Consider the following 21,968-nt stretch of genomic DNA (forward strand, 5'->3'; position numbering starts at 1 on the left):
TCGTGTGAAGTTTGTATTTGTCTCAGGGGATTACCAAATTGCAGAAGCCAGGTTGCTGGCCCTCGGGCTAGCCCACAATAGTTGATTATTTTGGTGATTTTTATATAAAAAAATCTGTAAATATTTATTTCTTTAAATAGAATCCACTGACAATAGTTCATTCGCACACAGACACCGGCTGCGTGTGAAACTACACACACACACTCAAACATAAAGTAATGAACTCGAATGAGTACATTTGAGAGCGGTCAACTGAGAAAAACGTATATATGTGCAGTACTATTATTGAGAAATAAATGTGACACACTGAAGAATTTCAGAAAAACGATTTTAGCGTATCTTTTTTTTCACTAAATAGTAGTGCTAAAATGACGAGCAGTAGTTGTAAGTGGTTGGTTAAATATTAAAATATGTAAATAAATATTAAATTTTATAAAATTCCGACTGTTCTCTGTAAATTAAACGACAAATATTACATTTAATTTTGTGGCTTCTTCACAAAAAACTAACTCTAAAATTTTTATTAATTAGAATTTTTCCTGTCGGAATCGATGTTGCTCACAGAAATAGAACCGACAGCACCCGGCGACTTTGTAATTACTTATTTCAACAACATTTAAAAAAGCCATTCTAAGTCCGCCCATTCTAAGTTTCATCCGTTTTTCACTAAGGAGAGGAACAAAATTTTCTCACACACGCATAGTAAATACACTTTTGGTCAAGTTTTTTTTATTAGGCTTTTATGTTTTTTTTTATTGTTTCTAAGCACTAAATGACGAGCACTAGGTTGAACGCGTGAACCAGCTTTGGTTAGATATGCATCTTTCTCCAAGCTCTACAGGTCAATATGTATGCCTTTTATCAGTGGAACAAATATTAAACATTTCATCAAATAAATTATAGGTAAATATGAGAAAAACAAATCTCTTGAACATTTTTAAACAAGTACACTCGGATGAAAGCTGAACAAAATAACATATACATACAAATCTAAATGCATTATCTGTCCTGCTGCTGCTGCTGCATGCAGGTAGTGCTTTAATAACATTATGACAAATCTGTCGTTTGTATGAAATCATTAGCCGCGCTAAGCTTGAGCTTTGCTATACACTGGATCAATCATACGCATGAATGGCTCCATTCATTTGCAAATCATGATCCATTGCACACCTCACGAGTATTATAATGGTGATAATAAACGTATGCTACTCTTTACATAGTCATATTCTGTTGTTCAATTAAATCCGCGTAGAACCCAAGCCAGAAAAACAAATTCGTTATGAACACACGCCACAACTGCTTAGTATTTTTCCTTGTCACGTCTCTGCCGCTGAAAGTAATGTCGACCCTAGTAAATCTATTTGCGTATTTGAAGCAAAAAAATGGGGAAGTTAATGTCTAAAGTCTCCTTTTTATGGAGTGTTTTGGAGTCTGTACAATAATCCTATTTAACTTGATTGGTCTTCATATTAATAATAGTGCATATCGCATGTCGTACATGTAGTCTTACGCAATAGCACACTATCCTAGAGCGGCCGATGCCTCGTCAAGAAGTAGAGAAACGTCGTGTTTTTGTCTTTTTTTAAAAGAGTGTCGCAGCAACCTGCGTGCGTCGTAAAATAATGCTTTATCATAGATGGTAGTACTCATGACCACTTTCCTTTTTACGTGTTATTTTTCCTTTATATATCGCTATTATATCACCTCGTTTCGTTTATTGATGCCACCAGGTTTGGCCAGTCCCACTTTACCAGCAGACCTATCCGATAGTACCTCAATCCACTAGCTAAAGTACCAAAAGCATTGGAGTACGTTACACTATCGAACTGGTTGAGCTAGAACTGACCTAGGCCACGGGCCAAGCCAAGCCTGAACGAAATAAAGATGCATATGATACAAACGCATTTGTTGCTGCTAATATAATAGTTATCGCTGATATCGTTAAATATGATGGTGGCATTATTATTCTCGGCCCATTCTTTAACGTTGCTGATCAAAATGCCTCATCGTTTTCCGCTTTCAACTCATCACTTTGAACGGAAGGCGCGTTCGGCGAGGAACGCGTATACGATCTCTGGGGGGGTCGCCTTACCCCGGGGGGTTGTTGCGTCGTTGGTGCGACGGTGACGCCATACAGTTCCCGTTGATGAGCTCTCTTCGCTCAAAGCGGTCGGTCATTTCCGCTTCTTCTCTGCTGTCGGTGGCGGGCCGCATTTCGGACAATACCAACGGCCCTTCGGTTTCGTATTGAGCCCCACACAGGCGAAGTGAAACCATTCAATGGGACACTCGGGATTATCACAGCCAATCATTTCGCCGTATGAAACCTGATGACATAGACAATAAGTGGGTTCGTTCGGGTCGACAGGCATGTCCATTACATCGCCTCCGTTAGTCATGCTTTGCAGTGATGGAAGAAGCAATGGATCCGGGCTGTAATGTTTAAAAGAGAGGGAGAGCCAGAAAAAGAGATCGTAGTATACACATTTTTAGACAATAATTTATAGCAAGCACAACTTACAGCCTGGTAGTTATCTTATAAATCTTTCCTAAAGTCCTTTAATTATGGTATTTTATGGGTATGATAGATCTTTTTGAAGAGATGAACCTTAGACAATTTATATTAACTACTCATTTAATCGAGCCTCATTTTTTAGTAAATATATAATGTGTAAATCATTTAAATAAATATACCTACAAAGAATGCTTCCATATTTTTAGCAATATATAGATAAAAGTTATTAGGTACATTCTACATACAACAAAAATATTAAACACAAGACAGTATATAGCACGGCTCAGATTGCTGGCAAGCAAAAGCATTTTTATACGTGGACGAAATAAAGTTTAATCGATTTTAACGTGGTTTTGCAGAGTTATGTTTTCTTAACTGTGATGCTTAAAAGGAAAATCTAACTTATAGGCAGTACATACTCAACGAGATCTTGGGGAGGTGGGTTTTTAAATTTCTTTCGCTGGCGTCCAGGCTGACCTCCTGGAGCGCTCGGATCCACTCTCTTCCGACTATCCCGTTTTCGCTTTTCCCGAACCCCTTGAGCACTGGCTCCAGCCGCCTTTCCGGTCTTACTTAAAAGTTTCTCCTTTAGCTCGTTCTCAAACCGAACAAGCTCAGTATCCAATCGACGGATGTGCTTATCCACTGTTTCATACGTTGTCATCGCAAGCTGAACCTGAAGATAAGTTGTGACATGATTAGTAACAAAAATAGGCTTAAAACGGGGAAACACTAAAAGAACAGGCTAAACTAAATGTCTAACGAAAACTATAGCGAAATTTCGTAGCGAAAAAAAGGACATGGACCGTCATTTGCAAGACATTTGTCATTGTAGATCCAGACAGGTGATGTCGAAATACGTTTGAGGTTTTCAAATCAACAACACGGTCTAACATTTATCAATTAACTAGGAAAAAAAATATATATATCGTAACGGTAGGTACGAGCACGATAAAAAAGCTGGAACTATTTCTTCTTACCTTTGTATCGGCTAACTCCTTAACCTTGGCGTACATTTTCCCTATTTTATCCGTGGCCTCTCTGCGTTTTGATGGCGAGAGGTTAGCAGTATTGTCAATGTAGTTATATGACTCCTGTAAGTGAGCCGATGAACAAGCATTGTGACTTAACGTCTATATCCGTTTTGATTTATGAATTTGATGCTTTTATCGTTCACTACAGAAATGTAAACCGGATACCAGTTCTTTGTTGCTGGGAAAAGATGATGAACAGTTTATTCGTATATTCATGTAATAGACAATTAAAGGTAGGGTAGGCATTTACCTTATCAATATCTTTGAGAAGGTCTTGAACCTTGCTATCAAGGTCGCGCATCAAGTTGAAACTTTTCTGTAACTCTTCTGGTAGTGACTCCAAGCCTGTAAATCAAGCGAAAAAAATGGTAACTCTATTGAACACATGCATTTTTCGATTTTCCATGAGTGATGATGACAATGATTATTAAATTATATATTATATTTGCTATGTGTTTGAGTAAACTGGAGAGCCTGATATAACGCGCTGTATTTATGTGTCCACATGTGGGCATTGCGCACAAATTGCGCAAATTATTTCGAATAGTGAGACATTGTTTATAATAAGAAGATAAACGCTAATATTTTTAAGTAAATAATTTGCTACAGCAGAAACCTGCTCTAAATTGGCGAAAATTTAACGGATCCGTACACGAACCTTTTGATCGTCTTTAAGAAAAACAACTTCGTTCGATGAGAACCACTCTAAGTAATTTTGGAGTTCATTATCTTTCTATTTCATAACATCGCATATGTCAACGAATTGACATGTCTCTACCTTAGTACATAACTGTTTTAATTTAAGCTAAATGGAACAAGAGACGCTCATTGTTTATTTATATCGTTATAATAAAATCTTATAACAGTTTATAGCTTTTTATTTTACTGTAATGATTAATGCCATTTGAAAAATGCAAACTGTACGCTGAGTTGGAAGATTATTATTTGAGTAATTCGGAGCACAACAAACAATAAAAACTATGATCGAGCATTACGGTAGGACAAATACAGGTTGATTTTGGCACTATTGATTCGACGACAATTCTTTCTGCTCATCCACAAAGTTTCTGTCAATTCCAGTCTAGACTACTTAGTAACTATATTAAAACTTACTATCCAGGTAGGTTTCTAAATACATCACAGAGCACATCTTGTTGCTATTCTTGAAGCTCGGTGGGATCTGCGATTATCCAAATATATCCTGTATTTCGAATAACTTTGAAGACTATATTTGGTAATGAGACCATAGATTTGTGACGCTAACGGCTAGGAACCGCATCACCTGAGCAGCGTGAGTCACGTTCAGTTAACAGCCCCCACGTGAACTTTTTAAGCAATCGCCTCACGAGAACATTTTAAGTTGCTCGGAAAGATTTTCACCCGCACAGTAAAAGAAACCGACGATGATGTCGCTCTTGACAATCATCACAATGTAGCCGTCATAGACTACACGGAGCTCCCAGTCAGGCCGTCACTTGATGCCCTGATGACCATTGATGGTCTCGATGGTTGAGTTGGCGCTCCGGTTGGTTGCAACGTTGGAAAAACGTGGCGGGCAAAACCCAGACACCACCGGAATTTGTGTTAGGAAGACGCGCGCTGTTTTAAATAGCGGTTACTGCAAGTGCTCACAATGGAAGCGCAGAAAATTCCATATAGTCAGACGGCTCTCTGAGCTTTTACGCGCTTTTGGACACAGAGTTGACGGAAGCTGCCGCCATTCTAGCCCGCAGATGTTGACAAATGTTCCCTATGGAGGTGGTAACGACGACGTAATACAACGTACTTAGAAAGCCGATAACATTTCAGCTTACATTATTGGAGTGTTATTCTAATTAATAGTAACTTATTTACATACCATAGGATAGTGCGCAGTTGTCAAAAAAGAATGTCTAATAAACTCATGCGTAAAGCTGCTGGAACACAAAGGCAGATAATAATTGCATAACACAAGGTATATAGAACGCAGAATGAATTGAAAACATACTTGAGGTAAATTCAAGATAATTTGTTATATACCCTCATCCACTTCTTGGAATATTTTTAAACGTCACACATTGATTGAAAATAAAATTTCGGATACGGATAGCGAAGATACATTGAATGCAGTGACTACACTTAAAGTATCGAAAATTCCAGATATCTGGTAGATCACTGTCGTCTCTGCGTCACCATTACTAGAATGAACTATGGATTTTCAAACTATGGATCGTATAAAAGGAACGAATTAGATCAAAAGTTCTTTGAATTTAATCACTTCAAGATTGTTATCGATATCCCTTGCCAGGCAACGGATTACATCTTCCAATTACCGATATAAAAAAATTACCAAAAACACCAATAGCTCGCAAAAAACCAAGACCGAACTCGATGATATATTAAAAATGATGAAAAACCGTTGACACTAATAGCAGCCACTCTAGCACTCCGATTCTTCTAATAAATATTAGAAAATCCAAAAGTCCATACGGTGTTCTATAGCACCCTCTGTAGAATTAGAGTGTGAAAATAACTTTCGTGCAATTTATTTATATTTTTTGTTTTGCAAGTACATAATCAAAAAGTGATTTTCATTTAAAAATAAAATCCAGAAAAATAAAAATCCAGAATAATTTGTCACCGAAATGTTCAAGCTTTGATTGAAATAATAAATGTTTGATCTGAGTTTACTCAAATAAATATTTGTAAACAATTTTGGAAACAAAATTTTGTTCTGTTCCTTTTCTTTTTATGCTAAAATAAAGATCACTCTTAACATGAATGAAAGTAAATTGCATGAAAAGTTACCTCCATTAGAAACTATTAAATCCCGTTGAATCTTCCATAGATTTGCATAACATCCTAACTCCAGTCGGTTGTTAATATATTTGCATGCTGAGAATAGAAACCCACCTTCTTGTTGAGCGTCCATAATCCGTTCGAGCAAGTCGACCATTGGAAGGTACCAGTGTTGACCAGAATGACTCGCCATGGCATTATTCGATTGCAGGTCTTCGTTGCCCGTAGCTTCCAGGTGTATAGGCATATGCTGTGTTAGCTTGTGCCTAACTGAGGCTTTTTAAAAAAAATATTTTGAATTTTCATTTTTCCGCGTTTTATTGATCGACCCAGCTTACAGAATACGGCACCTAAATCAGGACTTTTTTACGTTTTGTTTCTAAAACTGTATCTACGTAAAAATGTATAGTTCAGGAACCCTTTTTGTATTTGCTAATGTGTCATTTCTGACAGTCTCACTTACTAAATATACAATATATATAGAAATAAGAAACGATACTAGTAGATATAGACTCATGTAAGTGTCGTTTAAATACGCTGTATACAAACACAATTCCAGCGATGAAATTTGGGGCAAATAGCTAGCCATGATTCAAATCAATTTTATAAATTTATGGTTAAAATATTTTATTATTGGTATTAAATTTAAACTAATCTTTTCTAAGAAGCACACTTCTAGGAAATTATATTCTAATTATATTTTGATATAGAATTTGTTTAATCTTATTAATTATAATGATAAGAATTTAACAAAAGGAGATCAATGAATTAATAAAAATTAATAATTTTAATTTTATTTTACAAAAATATTTTAATTTTAATAAGTGTTAGAAGGATAAATTGTCGATTTGAAATAAATATTTATAATAATAATAATAAAACAGCCTACAAAATAGTCAGCTTGCTTGTTAAAAATAAAGGTAAATAAGATTTTATATTGATAAAGGTTTCTAGTATTACATTTATTTCCTATTTTTAAAATATCGAAGGTTAATCGTAAGCTATATAAAATATTTTATGTAGTGCTTGCAAAAAATTAGAACTATTAGATTAAAAGATTTATTAGAAAAATAAGGTATTTCTAAGATAAAATTTTTAGAATAGAATCAGTCTTATAAAAAGATATTGCACGGGCTAAAAATGGCCAAAAGGTACGAAAAGCCAAAAAAGTCTCAAAAAAATCAACCACTTCAGTTTCAAGACGATTTAATTGACATTTGAAACTTTTCTCTAATATTTGTATAAAAGATTTAGGTATAACGAATATAGCTTGTTGAGTTATTTTAATTAATTTTTAAGCCCTTGAAATCTAAGTTCTGTTGAAATTCTTCGAGTTTGTCCTCCGAAAATATTACTCGAATTTGTCAGAAGCCGCATGGAAATTGCTAATAATCTAGAATGTTAATTTAGCACAAAAAATATTTTTCAAATTTTCGTAGGGCTTGTTCGGCACAAACAGATTAAATAATGCTCATTTCTGCTCAAATATTGAATACGACGCGTAATTTTCCGTCATGGCGAGTTTGATGTTTTGTTTCAGAAGGGACTGGTTTTCGTCTAGGACTAAAAGTGGCGGTAGACGCGTGCTCGTCAAAATAAAGAGCCCGTAAAAATTTGGCCCAATTTAGGAGTCATATCTTGTAACCAAGGTGTTGTGGCGAATCGCTCACAACACCTTGGTTAACAATAACAGCGGAAAACGCTGGAAAATATTGCTATAGGATGAAAACTCAATGCAGATCAGAAAAATCGGTTCGACGTTACTTCGCTAAGTGTGAATCAAGGTTAAAGGAAGCTATTAAATGTGTGTTTGCCAGTGTATTAAGTGGAATGTTGCTAAAAATGTGTGCGCCAATTCAGTCCGTCACATAAAAACTTTTCTATTGGGGAATTGGCCGCAAACAGTATTTGATACTTAATTTACCCCAGAATTTACTTATTCCTAGCTTCGGGTTTGCTTCGGGGTAATGTAACGTATACTTGGAATTGTATTTGAAGTTTTTGAATGGAACGTTCGTGGAGTAAACGCAAATGTGGGATGTTTTCTGCTTTCTTCTGATGTGTATTAAAAATACGAGATGGCTTATGTTGCGATATGAGAACAAAGTACAAGAAACCATACGGTATAAGAATCATTTGAGTAGCGCAGAGTTACTCACGGAGCAAAGACTAGCTTCGGTTCTTTGAGTGCCCGTCACAGTCAAGCCTTTTAAGAAAGGTCTAGCTTACGATTAGGTCGGGTTATCTCAAAATGTCTGCTATTGAATTCATTAGGAGAAGAAGTTTCACGAAGCTTCAACACGTTCCACAACCAACAATAGCACTTAGACGTTAGTGTAGGTCGCCCAACCTGAAGCCACTATGAGAGTCATTTCTTTTCTTTAGAGTCTTCAGCAAACCTAGTTTCATGTCATTCTTCCACTTATCTCCTTTTATGTTCACAAAATTGAAACTCACTAATGATCAGGTTTTAGATGTGAAATAGTTTAACACCACTCTTAAAGTGTATCGCTATATAATATCAAAGGAGAAGTGTCAGTAAAAACGCCGAGATGTGAGTCCGGCGTCGGAGAAAACGAAAGTAAAAATGAGAGCACACCAAGCATAAGCGATGCGCGTGTTACAGATGGCGAAAACAAAAACAAATGCTGATTTCCCGTTAAGGCCGGCGACCAATGGTATCGAGTATTGGAGTATGTCGTAATAGAATTTGCCTCTTGCCAAAGAGCAAAACAGTCTGAGCATATGATGATGACTGTTGGTGTCCCCTCCGACTTCGCAGCTGATGAGCTCGTTGGGCATCGCGTCCGGCATGTAGAATGCCGTCTGATATAAAACGTAACCGAGTATACATCTTGAAAGAACGAACAAGGCAGAATTGTGCTTACTACGTAAAAAAACATATGTGGCGCCATGTAGCAGTCAACTAATCTGTTCTTCACTAGCAAATCACATGTTGCGCATGATGTTAGATTAGAGCATGGGCATCTAGTGATTGAGAAAAGGCCTTCTAAATGACTGCTTTAATTTTGTACTTTAGCTATTGCCCTGCTAGCCAATTTCTAGCATGAAACAGAGGGTGACTACTCCTGGTTTCTAACCTAGATCATCACCTAGGTTAAAGACTAAAACCTTCTAACGAGTTCGAGCCAGTTTCGTTACGCTCTATTTTTTGTTCGATCCATTACAGGCTAGAATTAAGTTTTTTGCGTAGAATTGTGTAAATGTCTAGAACATTTGTTAGGCATACTGTATTAAATACAGCTATTCTTGCTAAAATTTTGTGGGCATTATAATTAAAAACATCCAATTAAAATTCCGTAAACCTCGCGAAATGTAGAGAACATATCTTTTGCACGTCTAAGCTCCAGGTTTCTCTGCGCAAAAGATCTGTTTCGCAAATTACTTGTATGACATACTCTAGGCCAAATGGAAAATGTTCCCTAGCGGCACTGCAATGCTTATTCTGTTTGAAAGCATTCACAAATATGCTAAACATGTTAGACTTTTTTAAACAAATGCCAGCAATTTTTGGAGTGGAATTGCTATGCGCCTGAAAACTGGCCGCTTTAACCTTATAAATGCTAGAAACATTGAAAAAAATGAATCTAACACTGGGGTTTACTGGCCTTTAATTCTAGAAGAAAATGTCAGGAAGATACCGTTGTATGCGTTCACTTTAAATATCGAAAAAACTATCCAGTCGCTTACTACTTCAGTAGGGCCTCTAGCCTTGTTAAAGTTACGCTTACTTAGAGGTAACGTGAAGTGGGGACGAGGTTCACTTAACGATTCAACGCCGGCGCATCTTTTTATGGGGCATATACGGATCGGAACTCTCGCTAACAACATAGATGTTAACGCATCACGCCGATTTCAAAATATGTACATAACTTTAGCCGTTAGTAAATGCCTATAGGTGTTACGACAGGTAATTTCATAATAACATGTACACTTAATAGAGACTAGAAAGGATTCTTTATTCGTTATAGTTTTTAATTATGTTACTTTATGTATAAAGTGGCCGTTAGATTCAGAGTTGATTTACTTTACTACGCTATTCGATATATGTACACTGCATCTGAAGCGACCAAGCTTTAAAACGATGGCAGTAGAAGCCTGCAGGTTCTATACAAATTTATTCTTGACTTCAGCAATCAAGATACCGCAGAATTTCCATACTCTTCAAAAGTGATCAAACTTTCCGATCAAAAGCGGTTGAAAGGCTTTCACATTGGTGATAAGCGTCTTAATTATTTTAAACTATGTAGTTACGGATCTCATTCTAGACCTGATATTTCTCCGAAAAGAATTATGGCGAACTTATACTGTCTTGGATCGTTATTGTCGTATTGTCTTAGGTCTGTGAAATATCTGTTCGGTTTTAGTCTCAGTATCCAAATCTCATGCAACAAGCCTCGACCACGACATCCGTAACGCAGATGTTGCAATGTGTTCCTTAATAGTATCAACATATTGCCTTACTTTTCATCCTGTCAGCTGTTTTTTAGACTTTAAAATATACGTGCACATTTATGAAATGTACTCGTTGCCCGCCATTTGCTTTTTGACGAAAAGCAAACCAGAAACTCTCCGCATGTTTTCGAATGAATTAACGGATTTACTAGGAGCAGTACGTTGACAATCATCATCCAGATGTGAAAATCCCCGCTTTAGCAAGTGTCTTCTTTTATCCGTTTTCTACCTATGCATCAGCATCTCCTCAAGTTTCAGCACGCCGCTACACAGAAACTGTCTTTAATTCCTGGTAGTCGCTTAGGACTAAAAGTGCTATTGCCTGCCACTTAACGAATTATTCACCCGGGTGCCTGCGCCTCCGTTGGCGGTCCCCGAAAAAAAAGGCAACCTTGTTTTACCTGCTTTTACAGACCTCAAGGGACAACTGGTTAAGCTTTGTATCGGTCCATACATTCTGTCCAGTATCTCCTTCGTCCATTATATTGCATGATCTATTCGTCGCTGCAGCAACCACACGAGCCACCTGGAAGATCGTCGCCCGCAACGTAACGAACCCTTTCAGCGAAATCCGATGCCAGCGGGCGAACTAGGCAAGGTTCAAGGACCCTCTGAACGGGAGAGTCGTACCAACCATGGAACGGTAAGTACTGCGAATAGTTCACACTTGAGTTAATATCGATCGAACGAAAGAAGCGCATCATTAGACGATAACACGGTTCGCAAAGAAAAACTATATCGGATGTAATAGAAAGAGAGAGAGAGAGAGAAAAAATATTTAAGGTATGCTTCCGGAATACATAAACTAACTGTACTGTATATAGTGAATGTCGAGCTAAGGAATTAAGCCGCGTCTACCATCCTAGCGGAAGTTGGTAAACTCAAGCGTTGTGTTAGAGGGCTGAGACAGGTAGATATCAGTGTGCGAGGGACTTATCACTTCGTCATTATTGTGCATGTGAGTCTACAAATATTCTTCTACTCATTAAGGTTTTTCCCATCTAGATCTATACAAAATTGCAGCGAACGCGGTGTACGACGATTCTGAACGAGTATGCATAACAGGGCAACAAATCTAAGCTTAATTTCTAATCATTCGGAAGTGAGCGTATTGTACGCAGCTGTATGTTAAAGGAGTAGCAGTGACCTCCAAGTAGGAGGAGGAAACGTAAGGCGATAGTTGATTTTGAGCAAATCCTTGGAGATCCGGCTTTGCAGAGAAGTTATGCCTCATAAAAGATTAACGCGTTAATTATGAAGTCATAAGCGTGTATGGACTGATATTTAGCCACTCGTTTGTATACGAATCCTACATTAAAAAAGGCAGTTGGCTAGACTTCTGCACGAAAAGCAAAGTATAATCGCTAAGTTTTAGATCTGCGAAGTTGTATATAATATATTGCGAATGCGTTACGCGAATCCGCCTTCGGTTCAAACTTGGTAGGCAAGGTTCAACGACGTTCAGATATTTCTCGTTATCAAATATTCCTCAGTGCACTCTACCATATGCGATGAGGGCTGTGGCCTGCAGGGGAATATTGTAATAAATAGATTATTTTCTAACAAGCATCCTATATATTGTAAAAAGGAAAAACAGGTCTTCGATTCGTATTGGCTTTGGTTTAACATAATTTCACAGGGATAAGAGTGAAGCTTTCATGTTCCCCATTGCCGTGGTGGCCAATTGTCATTGTGTTCTCATAGACTAAAGGTGAACATAATGTAATTCAATTTCTTTGCATATCAGACAAACATTGTGCTGAAATGCGCGTAAACTAAAAATTGTAATTGTATTATATTGAACGATGGGACAATATTGACGCACACCCACGTAGTATTTTATTTCCGATGCTATTTTGCCCTACGAGCCAGAATTATCCAAAATAACTTACTTAAGCTACAATTTTTACCTCAGCTAGCGTTCTATACGACTACTGAGCTATAAAACTTACTATGAGCTACCTTTTCGCCGTCAAGGCACTTTCTGGTTTCTGTATCTTACTATTAGTGCTAAGGATGACGCATGTGAGTAGGTATTTTCGTTGAGCTTCATGTACCATACGTCATTGATCAGAAAATTGATAAGGGTTCTCACAGTGTCGCTATACTTATAGCCATACGAGTTCAGGTTCGATACCCAATTGAGACACAATAATTAACCGGTCTCGGTAATTTAAGATTATCCCAATTATTGTTATTTGTTATTATAGCCATTAACGCACTGTTCAGTTGCTTTTGACCAGTGTGAATATCATTATATTATGATTGCAAAACAAAGCCTCCAGCCGGTGCCGAGAGGTTTTCGTCTCGTGCAAACAATGTCAACTTTAAATAATTATTTTATTTTTTCGTCATGTTAGAATGAGGTTAATGCTTGTACTGCTTGCCGTGCTGGGTCTTCTCGTTGTTGCGATTAGTGCAACAGTGGCTCAGCCCGATGTGACCGGAGACGACCCGGAACTCGAGGAATTTGACTACGAGTGAGTATAGAGGACATGTTAATGTCATAGAGTTCCAGATCGAGATGGCAGCCAACAGAGTTCAACTGACACATAGATTTGTATTATGCTGATTAGATAAAAACAACTATTGCATCATAATAGAACGTAAGGCTTTGGTGACTTCTGTTTTCGGTTGCTGCATGTTTGGCCTTGAGTACATGAGAGCATCTAGGTACGCTTTGCTAATTCCCACTTGCAACTCTATTTCGATTTTTTTTTTCAAAAAAATTACAGAGGTGAAGCTACTCTGTTCGTTATAGCTCCTTTAGAAGTTATTGTGTGGTATATATGATGCACAGATAAGTACTTTATCAAGTGACTACCATAAACTGATTTATACTACAGTATCCTGAAATATTCCTCTCTATGTACACCTAAATTATTTTCGACTTAATTAATAGCATTTCTGAAAAGAGGACGCCTTACATCTAACATTAATTTTGACCGGTTTACATATAACCCATTGATAGAGAGAAATCATTAAACGTGTGACGGTTTGAAATTCCAGAATGTCCGATTCTGATCCCGAAGACCGCACGGAGTTACGCGATGGATGGAAAGTCTGGGTGTCCCCGTTTCATCTTACCGGATTCAAAGTAATTGGACGCATTTTGGCGTTCCTAATATTATCCTTTACAGCACTACAGAGTATTTACTGTTGTATTCTCGTCATTACCATAATTTGATTGAAGTAAACATCTCGGTATCAAATTTTAGGACCTACCTCTTCTAAACGTATAATGATAAGTACTGAAACTAAAACAGTTCTTTTACCTAGAGTAACGTGTCTTAACAAAATTTAGGGAAATGGGTCCCTGGACGTTGGGGTCTATGTAGGATACATTGTTTTTGTTGAACCAGATTAAAACTGCAGATTAAAACTAGCAAACTTGCAGAATATTCAATAAAACACCATGCAATTTGCAATTAGGATTTCTGAATTTTTCTCAATGAAAATAATAGCACAGGTCGGGAAAACAAGTACAAATAAGTAACAGGTCTCCATCCTATCGTAACCTAACTGACAATTTACAATCCTACTTGGCACAGAGATCTAAGTGTCCTCAATCAAAACCTAGTAAATCGCTATTAGCCACCCTTCTAAACGCAAGCAGGTTACAATAATCAGAACTTTTTACTTTCTATTAAAATGGTTGTTCTCTACAGTCCAATACTGCCCTATCTTCCCCTGCAAGTCATAACCTTTCTAACACGAGGTTTTTTCGAAATCGCGAACGGATCGAGAATAATCGATCGAGTAACTTATGTAGCAAATACGCGAATCAGCTAATGCTAGGGCTAATGAAAAGTTTTTTGGCATTCCTCATCATACCAGGCTTTACCCAGACATATCGATCCCATGACTGCGTTCTCCAGTCGAGTCATGCCAGCACGAACTCGTTAAACCTGTGTTGGGTCTTAAAATATACATAATCCATAAACAACTAGACTATACGATCTGTCATTTTCCTCTTTGTATCGAATGCTGAAAAGTATTTTAAGCTAAACTTAGATATGAAACGTTATATGTATTATCATACAATTTTTTCTCGGAGCGCGATTCGATATAATTTTTCATGACTTATTATTACTAACAAATATTTATTGGAAAATATAGATAGATACCGAAGATTCTTTGCAATACGTCCTTCCCCTTGGTCGAGTTTTTTTTCAGTTATCGACGGTGACTACCACCATGGATCGACACATGACGAAGATGAGGCAGCGCGATAAGGATCGTGCAACAGCCGGCATGGACCAGGAAACCATCGCGAGACTCGAGCCCCTAAATTGTCAGGATTCCGGACCTTACAGGTACCACTACCTACCTGTCCACGCCCTCAGAAAGGAAACGTCATAGCCGCTGTGGTATGCTATGCAAATACCTAGCTGAAACAGGCGTAGACATTACTTTGATTATCATAGCTATGTCGGTATATATCTCCACTTTACAAGTGTAAATCGGAAAAACAACTTTCTATTCGGAAGAGTTTCATTCGAACAATGGCATGCTAGATACTTACTAGAAACAGAATTTTTTCAAGGTATCACTTCTCCTAAATGCATGAGGCCAATAAGCCTCTGGTCTAATACAACTTTCTGCCTTTAATGTGACAATACTATGATGATGCCGCTGCTGGTCGGTTACCTTCAGCAGTTTATCTAATATTACGCCGAATAATTCTAGGCACTTAGCATCGACCACACGATCCTATAGCAGCATTTGTTATAATTGTAGTATAGAATTCGTGGTTGGTGTTCGGAAAGCGTATGAAGTAACAAAAACCGAAAATGTACGCCATTAATCAGCACCAGCATATCGTTCACATCTAGTACTATGTAGTAATGACTAAAATAACAAGCCCAAGCAAAGTCTAATATAGATCTTCATAGGACCTTTGACGGTTCGTGTAACAATCTTTTCTATGGTTGTTGGGGCCGCGCTGGTGAGACCTATGGACGGCTTTTACCACCCGATTACGCTGACGAGATGGGAAAACCGCGTTGGGGCAAAAAAGGTAATTATACGATATCTATATTAACTAAAAATATATACAAATGAAATCAGAGATTAACAGAATGCTGGTCAACCAATGTTAGCCGTCACAGTAATATTTTTTTTGTATTCCATAGGTCTAAATCCAGCAAAGGATATTAGCTTTGGCGTCAGTAGTCAACCGTAGAGCTTAGTCGCAAGAACACAATAGATGATAACAAACAATAGCTAACAAACACGTTTATAGGTCACAAACTACCAAACGTTCGTGAGTTGTCGCGCGTGATGCAGGGAAACCAGGTTCAGTCATCTCAAACGAGTTCCGCGACCTACACTGATATGACCACTCATTTCGGACAGTTTCTCGCCCACGAGGTTGATTTTCGTAAGAAAGAACAACATTAGAGAATGATATAATATTTGTTGGAATGCTTGCAAAACAGCATATCTTCTTAAAATGCACGTAGTATTGTGTAAATTTGGCTAACATTTACTTCTTTATCACACCACAACCTTTAGTAGTGCTGCAGTTGTTCGTGTTGCTCTATTAAATGATGTTATTATTCCTCCAGGTATCTTCAGCGGCTCCATACTTCGACAAGGAGATACGGAATGGAAAGGTCGTCCGAATCAGTAAGTTTAATTTGTTTTGCATGGGCTGAATAGGGTCGATGATCCCGAAAGAAACGAGAAAAAACACACACAGAACGACTATCTTTTCTTAATAAGCTGCCAGCCAAAAAAACTGATTGAAAAATTAACATCCTCCGGGATATTTCTCGTTTTATTTTTTTGCCACGTACGTTAATAACTTAATATGCGTGCATAGAATAAGTAAATGGCAATAGCATGGAAAGCTCCTTTTAACTCTGGTTAACTTTAATCCGTTTTCGATTCGGCTTCCTGATAGCTTCACGAATACTGTATATATGCCCTGTACTGATCATGCCTGGATGAATATACGAGACTCAGTTATAAAATGATGACGCAGTGAAATTCGAACTCTTGCAGTCTTCAACTGACTTCACCTTAGCGGTAGCGTACGCTCAGCTTTATTCATAACCTCACCTTGATGTTATATAGCTTAATCAATTCGAAAAAATAATTCCTGAGATATATGCCCTTTATCAAACAGTGATATTGATTATAATCACATTCTGACTGCATATCTTTCCACAATTTAGCTCCTGTCTGCTGTCACAAGGTAAATAAAGACAGTGAATGTCACCCAATCGAGATTGGCCATGGAGACCCATTTTACGAGGATGGACATTGTATTGAACTTGTACGCTCGCGGCCGTACAACGCGTCCGAAACTGCCTGCCTCAAAAACAACGCCGGTAGGTAAAAGCTCTGCGTGCTTGCTCACCTGGATAACAGGAGAACATTAGGTCAACACAAACACAATTCAAGAGAGAGGAGAATTACTGATTGCTTTTATCTTCTACGCAAATCGACTAGTTAATGTTATATTATAGTTATTATTGGTATATTTGTAGATCACTGAAGGCTACGTGACAGAAACAATGAAATTTACTCATATGGGAATCGAGGGATCGAAATCAAAAACAACATCCGGCCTCCCTATATTGTTTTTTTTTTTTTTTCAGTAAAATCAAACATTCGTGAACAAGTGAATGTTGTGACGTCATTTATTGATGGTTCAGTAATCTATGGTTCGTCGACTAAAAAAGCTGAAAGCCTCGTTGATGACGACGGTTCCATGAAAATGGACAGGAACTCTAGGTAAGCCTGTAATCATGTGATGCCATTGCTACGAAAGAGAAGCGCCAAGGCTTGAAAGTTTATTTGCCGGATGCAATAAATTCAAATATAAAACAGTATCTCTAAAAGTTATGTATATTCATTTTGATGACAGATATATCCGTGGAGGTCTTATGCCTCGCACCGATGAAGAAGGATCCTGCAGCAGCTATTATCCCGGGTGAGATTCTAGGCAGGTTTCGCGGTTTGCTAGAGGATGATTCAATATGTTTATTCATTTACTTACTGCCATAGTCACAGCATCAGAGGACATCGCCAACATTGTGTTTATCTTAGTGAAAGTAAAGTGTGTACTATGCCTTTATTAAACATGGGCTCACCGACTGAAGTCAGTCTAACATAGATAGATGCTCTTGCCCAAATGTCGGTCCCAGAAGGCCAACGCTCTATAGTTCCGTGTCTCTGGAAGCAAATACCGATTTCGGTGTAACTTATAGGATCAAATTCAAATCTTTTGTGCTAATATGTGCTTTCATCATTGTAGTTGCGACGGACGTTGCTTTAAGGCCGGTGACATTCGTGCTTCTTTAACTCCAATGCTTGGTGCATTGCAAACGATATATCTGCGCGAACATAACCGAATCGCTTCCCATTTCGTGCAGAGGAACTGGACGAAGTGGCAGGTCTACAATGTGTCCCGAAAAATTGTTGGGGCAATGATTCAGGTAATGTCTATGGACAATCATACGTAGGTCAAGTTTCTTGAAAAAATAAGAAAACACTGGGATTGATTTACCCCATGATGTTTTGCTATTGGTTGACACTTACGATGCCTTTAGATGTAATAATCTAAATCTGGTTAATGAATAGTATATTTCCAATAGTTCATTAGGACGGGTTCCGTTTACTTGCACCACCTGCATTCGGGTACTTTGATTAAAAGCACAAACTGAACAACAATTAAACTGATCCTCTTTGTTTCGTTCATCCTATTACAGGTAATTACATTCAAAGAGTATCTGCCGCTGATGTTGGGCCAAGAAACAATGAGCCGTTATAACTTAACTATTCCTTCGCCCCAGTACAGATATCACCATCATCTAAACCCGTCGATTATAAATACCTGGGCCACAGCTGCTTGCCGGTACGAATCTTGTCGCTGTTGTAAGTTTTACGAAGATTGATATAGCAACTGGTTGAGCTATATCGTCTAAAATGTACTTAATAATAATAATAATAATAATAATAATAGATTTCCTTAGCAAGTTTCCAATCGCAAAAAAACCGCGTCGATTTTGCATGTGCCCAACAAAATTACAACTGAAGACCTTCTAGCTACCGAATTAGTATTTGACGCTACTGTTTAGTCGACAAGGACGACCTATACAAAAAAATTATATTAAAAAAATGTGTATGTATACACATATATATCTTCGAAGTGCTTCTCTCTATAGAAATTTTTCACATATTATTGACGTTTAACGGAAAGAGTTTTTGAATTGCTTCTTGCAATAAACACGGACCTAACATAAATACATGTGAACTGTTCCAATTCTTGCAGGGTGTCCCATTCGAACGTTGCCGATAAGATGAAACGCGAGGGTAAAACGCTTGACAGGTACGTTTGGTACTCTAAACGGGAATACCGTTTAGCTTGGAAAGGTTGTCTTTGTATTCGAGAAATGACCTTCTCGTAGACTTAGCAAGTAAAACATAAATAAAAAATGCGGTAAAAAGAATCGAATTGACAGGAAATTCTTCAAGCCAACCCTTTGTCATAATAGGAGAATTGCTTCAAACATAAAAAGTTTATTTCTATCCTATAAATGATTAAGGTATAGTTCCTAACTGATATTTTTAGATGCCCTAGTTTGGCCTATGATATTAATAATATGGACGACTATTGTAAACCTGAAACCGACCCTGTGCGTTCCTTCCTGGTTGGTGCCTGCGAACAGCGTATGCAGGAGTTGAACACGGTTTACACCCGAGAGGTAAGTGTTCATATAAGCCATTCATTAGGGATAAACGTTTCAGTTGTCCTAGAAGTAAAGCATACTATCTATGAGGCAATGTAGCAAAAACAATCCTGGCTCAGAAAGGCTGAAATTAGAATAACTTCGATATACCTGCATTGAAGAAGCTTGCAATATGATTGCTAGGTACTGTATTTGAAGTGATGACTATAACTTGCTAATCTTTTTGATAGGTAAACGCACGCATCGCGCGCTTGCTAGCTCCTGCTACAAAGGTAGCTAATGATTTATTTATAGCTATTTCAAACGGATTTCCTAGGTCACCATTAAGTTTAATTTGGGTATTATTTAGGTTACACGCTACCTGTTCTCGACACCGATGAAACCCGGGAAGGATCTTCGTTCGATTGACTACCATCGTGGCCGTGATCACGGGATCCCTTCGTACAACCAGTGGAGGCAGCTATGCGGCTTGCGACCTTACGGCTCGTTCGAGGCAATGAAAGCTGCCTGTTCAAACCGTTACGGAGACCTCATTAATAAATTAAAACACCTATACAAGTCAGTATTAGTTTCGTACTATAGTTAATACAGAAAAAGTATCATTGGACAGAAAATGATAATAGTATTCTGTAGTTTTACCATCTCGTTAATATCTCTAGCGGCAATGAGTCGACTGCACCCGCAGCCTGAGTAAAAATAAGCTTAGTGAAGGGTATGGTCTGAAAGCGTGTTTCGAAGTTCGGGAGGAACCTATGCAACTTCATCCGTGGATCACAGAACAAAAATCGTTGTCCTATGCTATGTAGCTAACGTATCAAGAAAATTATCACTTGTGTTTCTTGACGGCGGTATAGCAACGAGATCGACGATTTAGACTTTGGTGTGGGCGCTATCCTCGAACCGGTGTTCCCTGGCTCCACATTTGGGCCTACCGTCACTTGCCTGTTTGGTCATCAGTTCAATCGACTTAAGTTCGGCGATCGGTTTTGGTTCGAGAATCCTAAAGTGCCAACAGCGTTTACTAAGGGTATGCCATTTATTCGTGTTAAATGAACCGTCAATTTTTTTGGTTTAAGAAGACCGTCTGCAAATTCTATCTAGCATGTTTTCTCACGATGTTTTCTTGCAGCTGGCTGTGTTACCCTGACATCATGAGTAGCTCAAGAGCTAAATAATGAGTCTTAGAATGCGTTGAAGTCTGCAACACTCTGAGCAGATTCTTTGATGACATTGATGTGAATAGCATGTATAACAGAGACCTTTCCAAAGACCAGGACATTATTTTCTTTCATTTAATCCGCTTATGAAAAAAAAAGCATGAGTTGTTTCATTTTATTGCTTCAGGACAGTTATCAAGAATCTACAGGATCACACTAGCAGGCTTAATCTGCGCAAACACAGATATTCTGCGAATCCAACGAAATGTATTTCTTATTCCTGGGTAAGAACACATAGATTTCATTATATTATTCTATATATCTAGTCTCATGTAGGTTATCGATACGAACAAGACTATACAAGGAGCTCTATTTAGAAAATATGAAGTCCTTTCAGAACGTACGATACCCTAGGGTAGAATCAGATGCCATTGGTGGAATCACATATAGTACTGAATTCAGCTTCTAAAATACCTCTATAAACGGCAACTAATTATTATTGTTATTATTGCTGTTTTTCAGATCGACCAATCCTGTTGTGAGCTGTTCACAGCTGTTAGCGGAACAAGATCTTCAACTGAATTCCTATAATTACTAATGGTAAAATTCGGTATAAAATAAGCAACTGATTAAATACGATTGCTTGTCTTGTCTGCTAACTGTCAATAACCAAAAAATAGTAACTCAGGATAGTGATTTACACATTATGCGACATATTAGCCTTAGTGTATACAATAAATATAGGTTTGTTAGCCAGCCACTTATGTCACACTTTGTTAAAGAATAGTAAAAGTAATTTTACTGTTTGTTCGACACTAGTTAAAAGACTTCTCTAATTAAACCATAATCTCTAATTTAACCATAATTCTCTAATTAAACAGCTATCACCAGATTACAAGTTTATTTAGAATGCTTAGCCGCAATGTAACCTGCTGCTAGTAACCTTTCCTGAAACAGGCATTCCATATTCAGACTACATTATACACGTTCTACTTATTTTTTTTTTTGGCAAAGGTTCGAGCTCTTTGTCAAAACAAGATGCCACAGATACGTTTATTTCCCCGCTGTCGTAGGTCCACTTAATTTGACACTAATAAATTCATTTTTTAAAAAACTTAACTAGCTTTCTTCAATCAATCTACTAGAGATTTGTCACTGTTTCTGATAGAAATTGCTTCTTCCAATACAGACAGCAAACTTTGTCCACTAAATGACCGGCTTGCGTGCACTTCATTCGTATTTGTTTTTGTAATGTTTATCCTCAACAGAGGGCTTCATAACACTTCTGTAGGATGCTGATTGGCCT

At 37.8% G+C, this 21,968-nt stretch overlaps 2 protein-coding genes across 10 annotated transcripts; one reads left to right on the top strand and one right to left on the bottom strand.

Annotated features, from left to right (window-relative positions):
• Nucleotides 1-712: 712 nt before the first annotated feature.
• On the bottom strand, nucleotides 713-10,834 carry Ing5 (inhibitor of growth protein 5). Of its 5 annotated transcripts, none has more exons than XM_086992849.1 (6): nucleotides 10,813-10,834; nucleotides 6,442-6,603; nucleotides 3,800-3,894; nucleotides 3,496-3,609; nucleotides 2,935-3,191; nucleotides 713-2,433 (listed from the first exon to the last, which is right to left on the bottom strand). In XM_086992849.1, exons 1-6 carry the CDS (start codon nucleotides 10,817-10,819, stop codon nucleotides 2,175-2,177), a joined length of 894 nt encoding a protein of 297 aa, XP_086848975.1. In that variant the 5' UTR covers nucleotides 10,820-10,834; the 3' UTR covers nucleotides 713-2,174. The 5 variants fall into 5 exon arrangements, with proteins under 5 accessions (XP_086848975.1, XP_022667837.1, XP_086848977.1 ...); XM_022812102.2 differs by lacking the exon at nucleotides 10,813-10,834 and adding an exon at nucleotides 8,487-9,032; XM_086992851.1 differs by lacking the exon at nucleotides 10,813-10,834 and adding an exon at nucleotides 8,487-9,029 and having other exon boundaries at nucleotides 6,442-6,555.
• Nucleotides 10,835-11,158: 324 nt separating this feature from the next.
• Nucleotides 11,159-21,298, top strand: LOC111253159 (salivary peroxidase/catechol oxidase-like). 5 transcript variants are annotated; one of them, XM_086992838.1, is made up of 18 exons: nucleotides 11,159-11,446; nucleotides 13,164-13,283; nucleotides 13,813-13,900; nucleotides 14,980-15,119; nucleotides 15,699-15,823; nucleotides 16,049-16,176; nucleotides 16,374-16,434; nucleotides 16,986-17,141; nucleotides 17,412-17,547; nucleotides 17,681-17,746; nucleotides 18,071-18,251; nucleotides 18,614-18,690; nucleotides 19,088-19,144; nucleotides 19,388-19,520; nucleotides 19,855-20,063; nucleotides 20,360-20,532; nucleotides 20,850-20,946; nucleotides 21,185-21,298. In XM_086992838.1, the coding sequence occupies exons 1-18, from the start codon at nucleotides 11,439-11,441 to the stop codon at nucleotides 21,258-21,260; spliced, it is 2,031 nt and encodes a 676-aa protein (XP_086848964.1). In that variant the 5' UTR covers nucleotides 11,159-11,438; the 3' UTR covers nucleotides 21,261-21,298. The 5 variants fall into 5 exon arrangements, with proteins under 5 accessions (XP_086848964.1, XP_022667912.1, XP_086848963.1 ...); XM_022812177.2 differs by having other exon boundaries at nucleotides 11,165-11,446; nucleotides 18,525-18,670; XM_086992837.1 differs by lacking the exon at nucleotides 11,159-11,446 and adding an exon at nucleotides 11,467-11,586 and having other exon boundaries at nucleotides 18,525-18,670.
• Nucleotides 21,299-21,968: the final 670 nt, after the last annotated feature.

This window comes from Varroa destructor, unplaced genomic scaffold (assembly GCF_002443255.2).
Source record: "Varroa destructor unplaced genomic scaffold, Vdes_3.0 BEIS01000006.1, whole genome shotgun sequence".
In the NCBI taxonomy this organism is placed as follows: Eukaryota; Metazoa; Arthropoda; class Arachnida; order Mesostigmata; family Varroidae; genus Varroa; species Varroa destructor.

Excerpts from the sequence above, each read along its gene's own strand:
- Ing5 (XM_086992849.1), bottom strand. Across the intron at positions 3,895-6,441 it reads TATGGACGCTCAACAAGAAG|GCTTGGAGTCACTACCAGAA; the intron begins GTGGGTTTCTAT and ends CTTGATTTACAG. Across the intron at positions 3,610-3,799 it reads TTCTCAAAGATATTGATAAG|GAGTCATATAACTACATTGA; the intron begins GTAAATGCCTAC and ends GCTCACTTACAG.
- LOC111253159 (XM_022812177.2), top strand. Across the intron at positions 16,435-16,985 it reads TGGAAAGGTCGTCCGAATCA|CTCCTGTCTGCTGTCACAAG; the intron begins GTAAGTTTAATT and ends TCCACAATTTAG. Across the intron at positions 17,142-17,411 it reads CTGCCTCAAAAACAACGCCG|TAAAATCAAACATTCGTGAA; the intron begins GTAGGTAAAAGC and ends TTTTTTTTTCAG.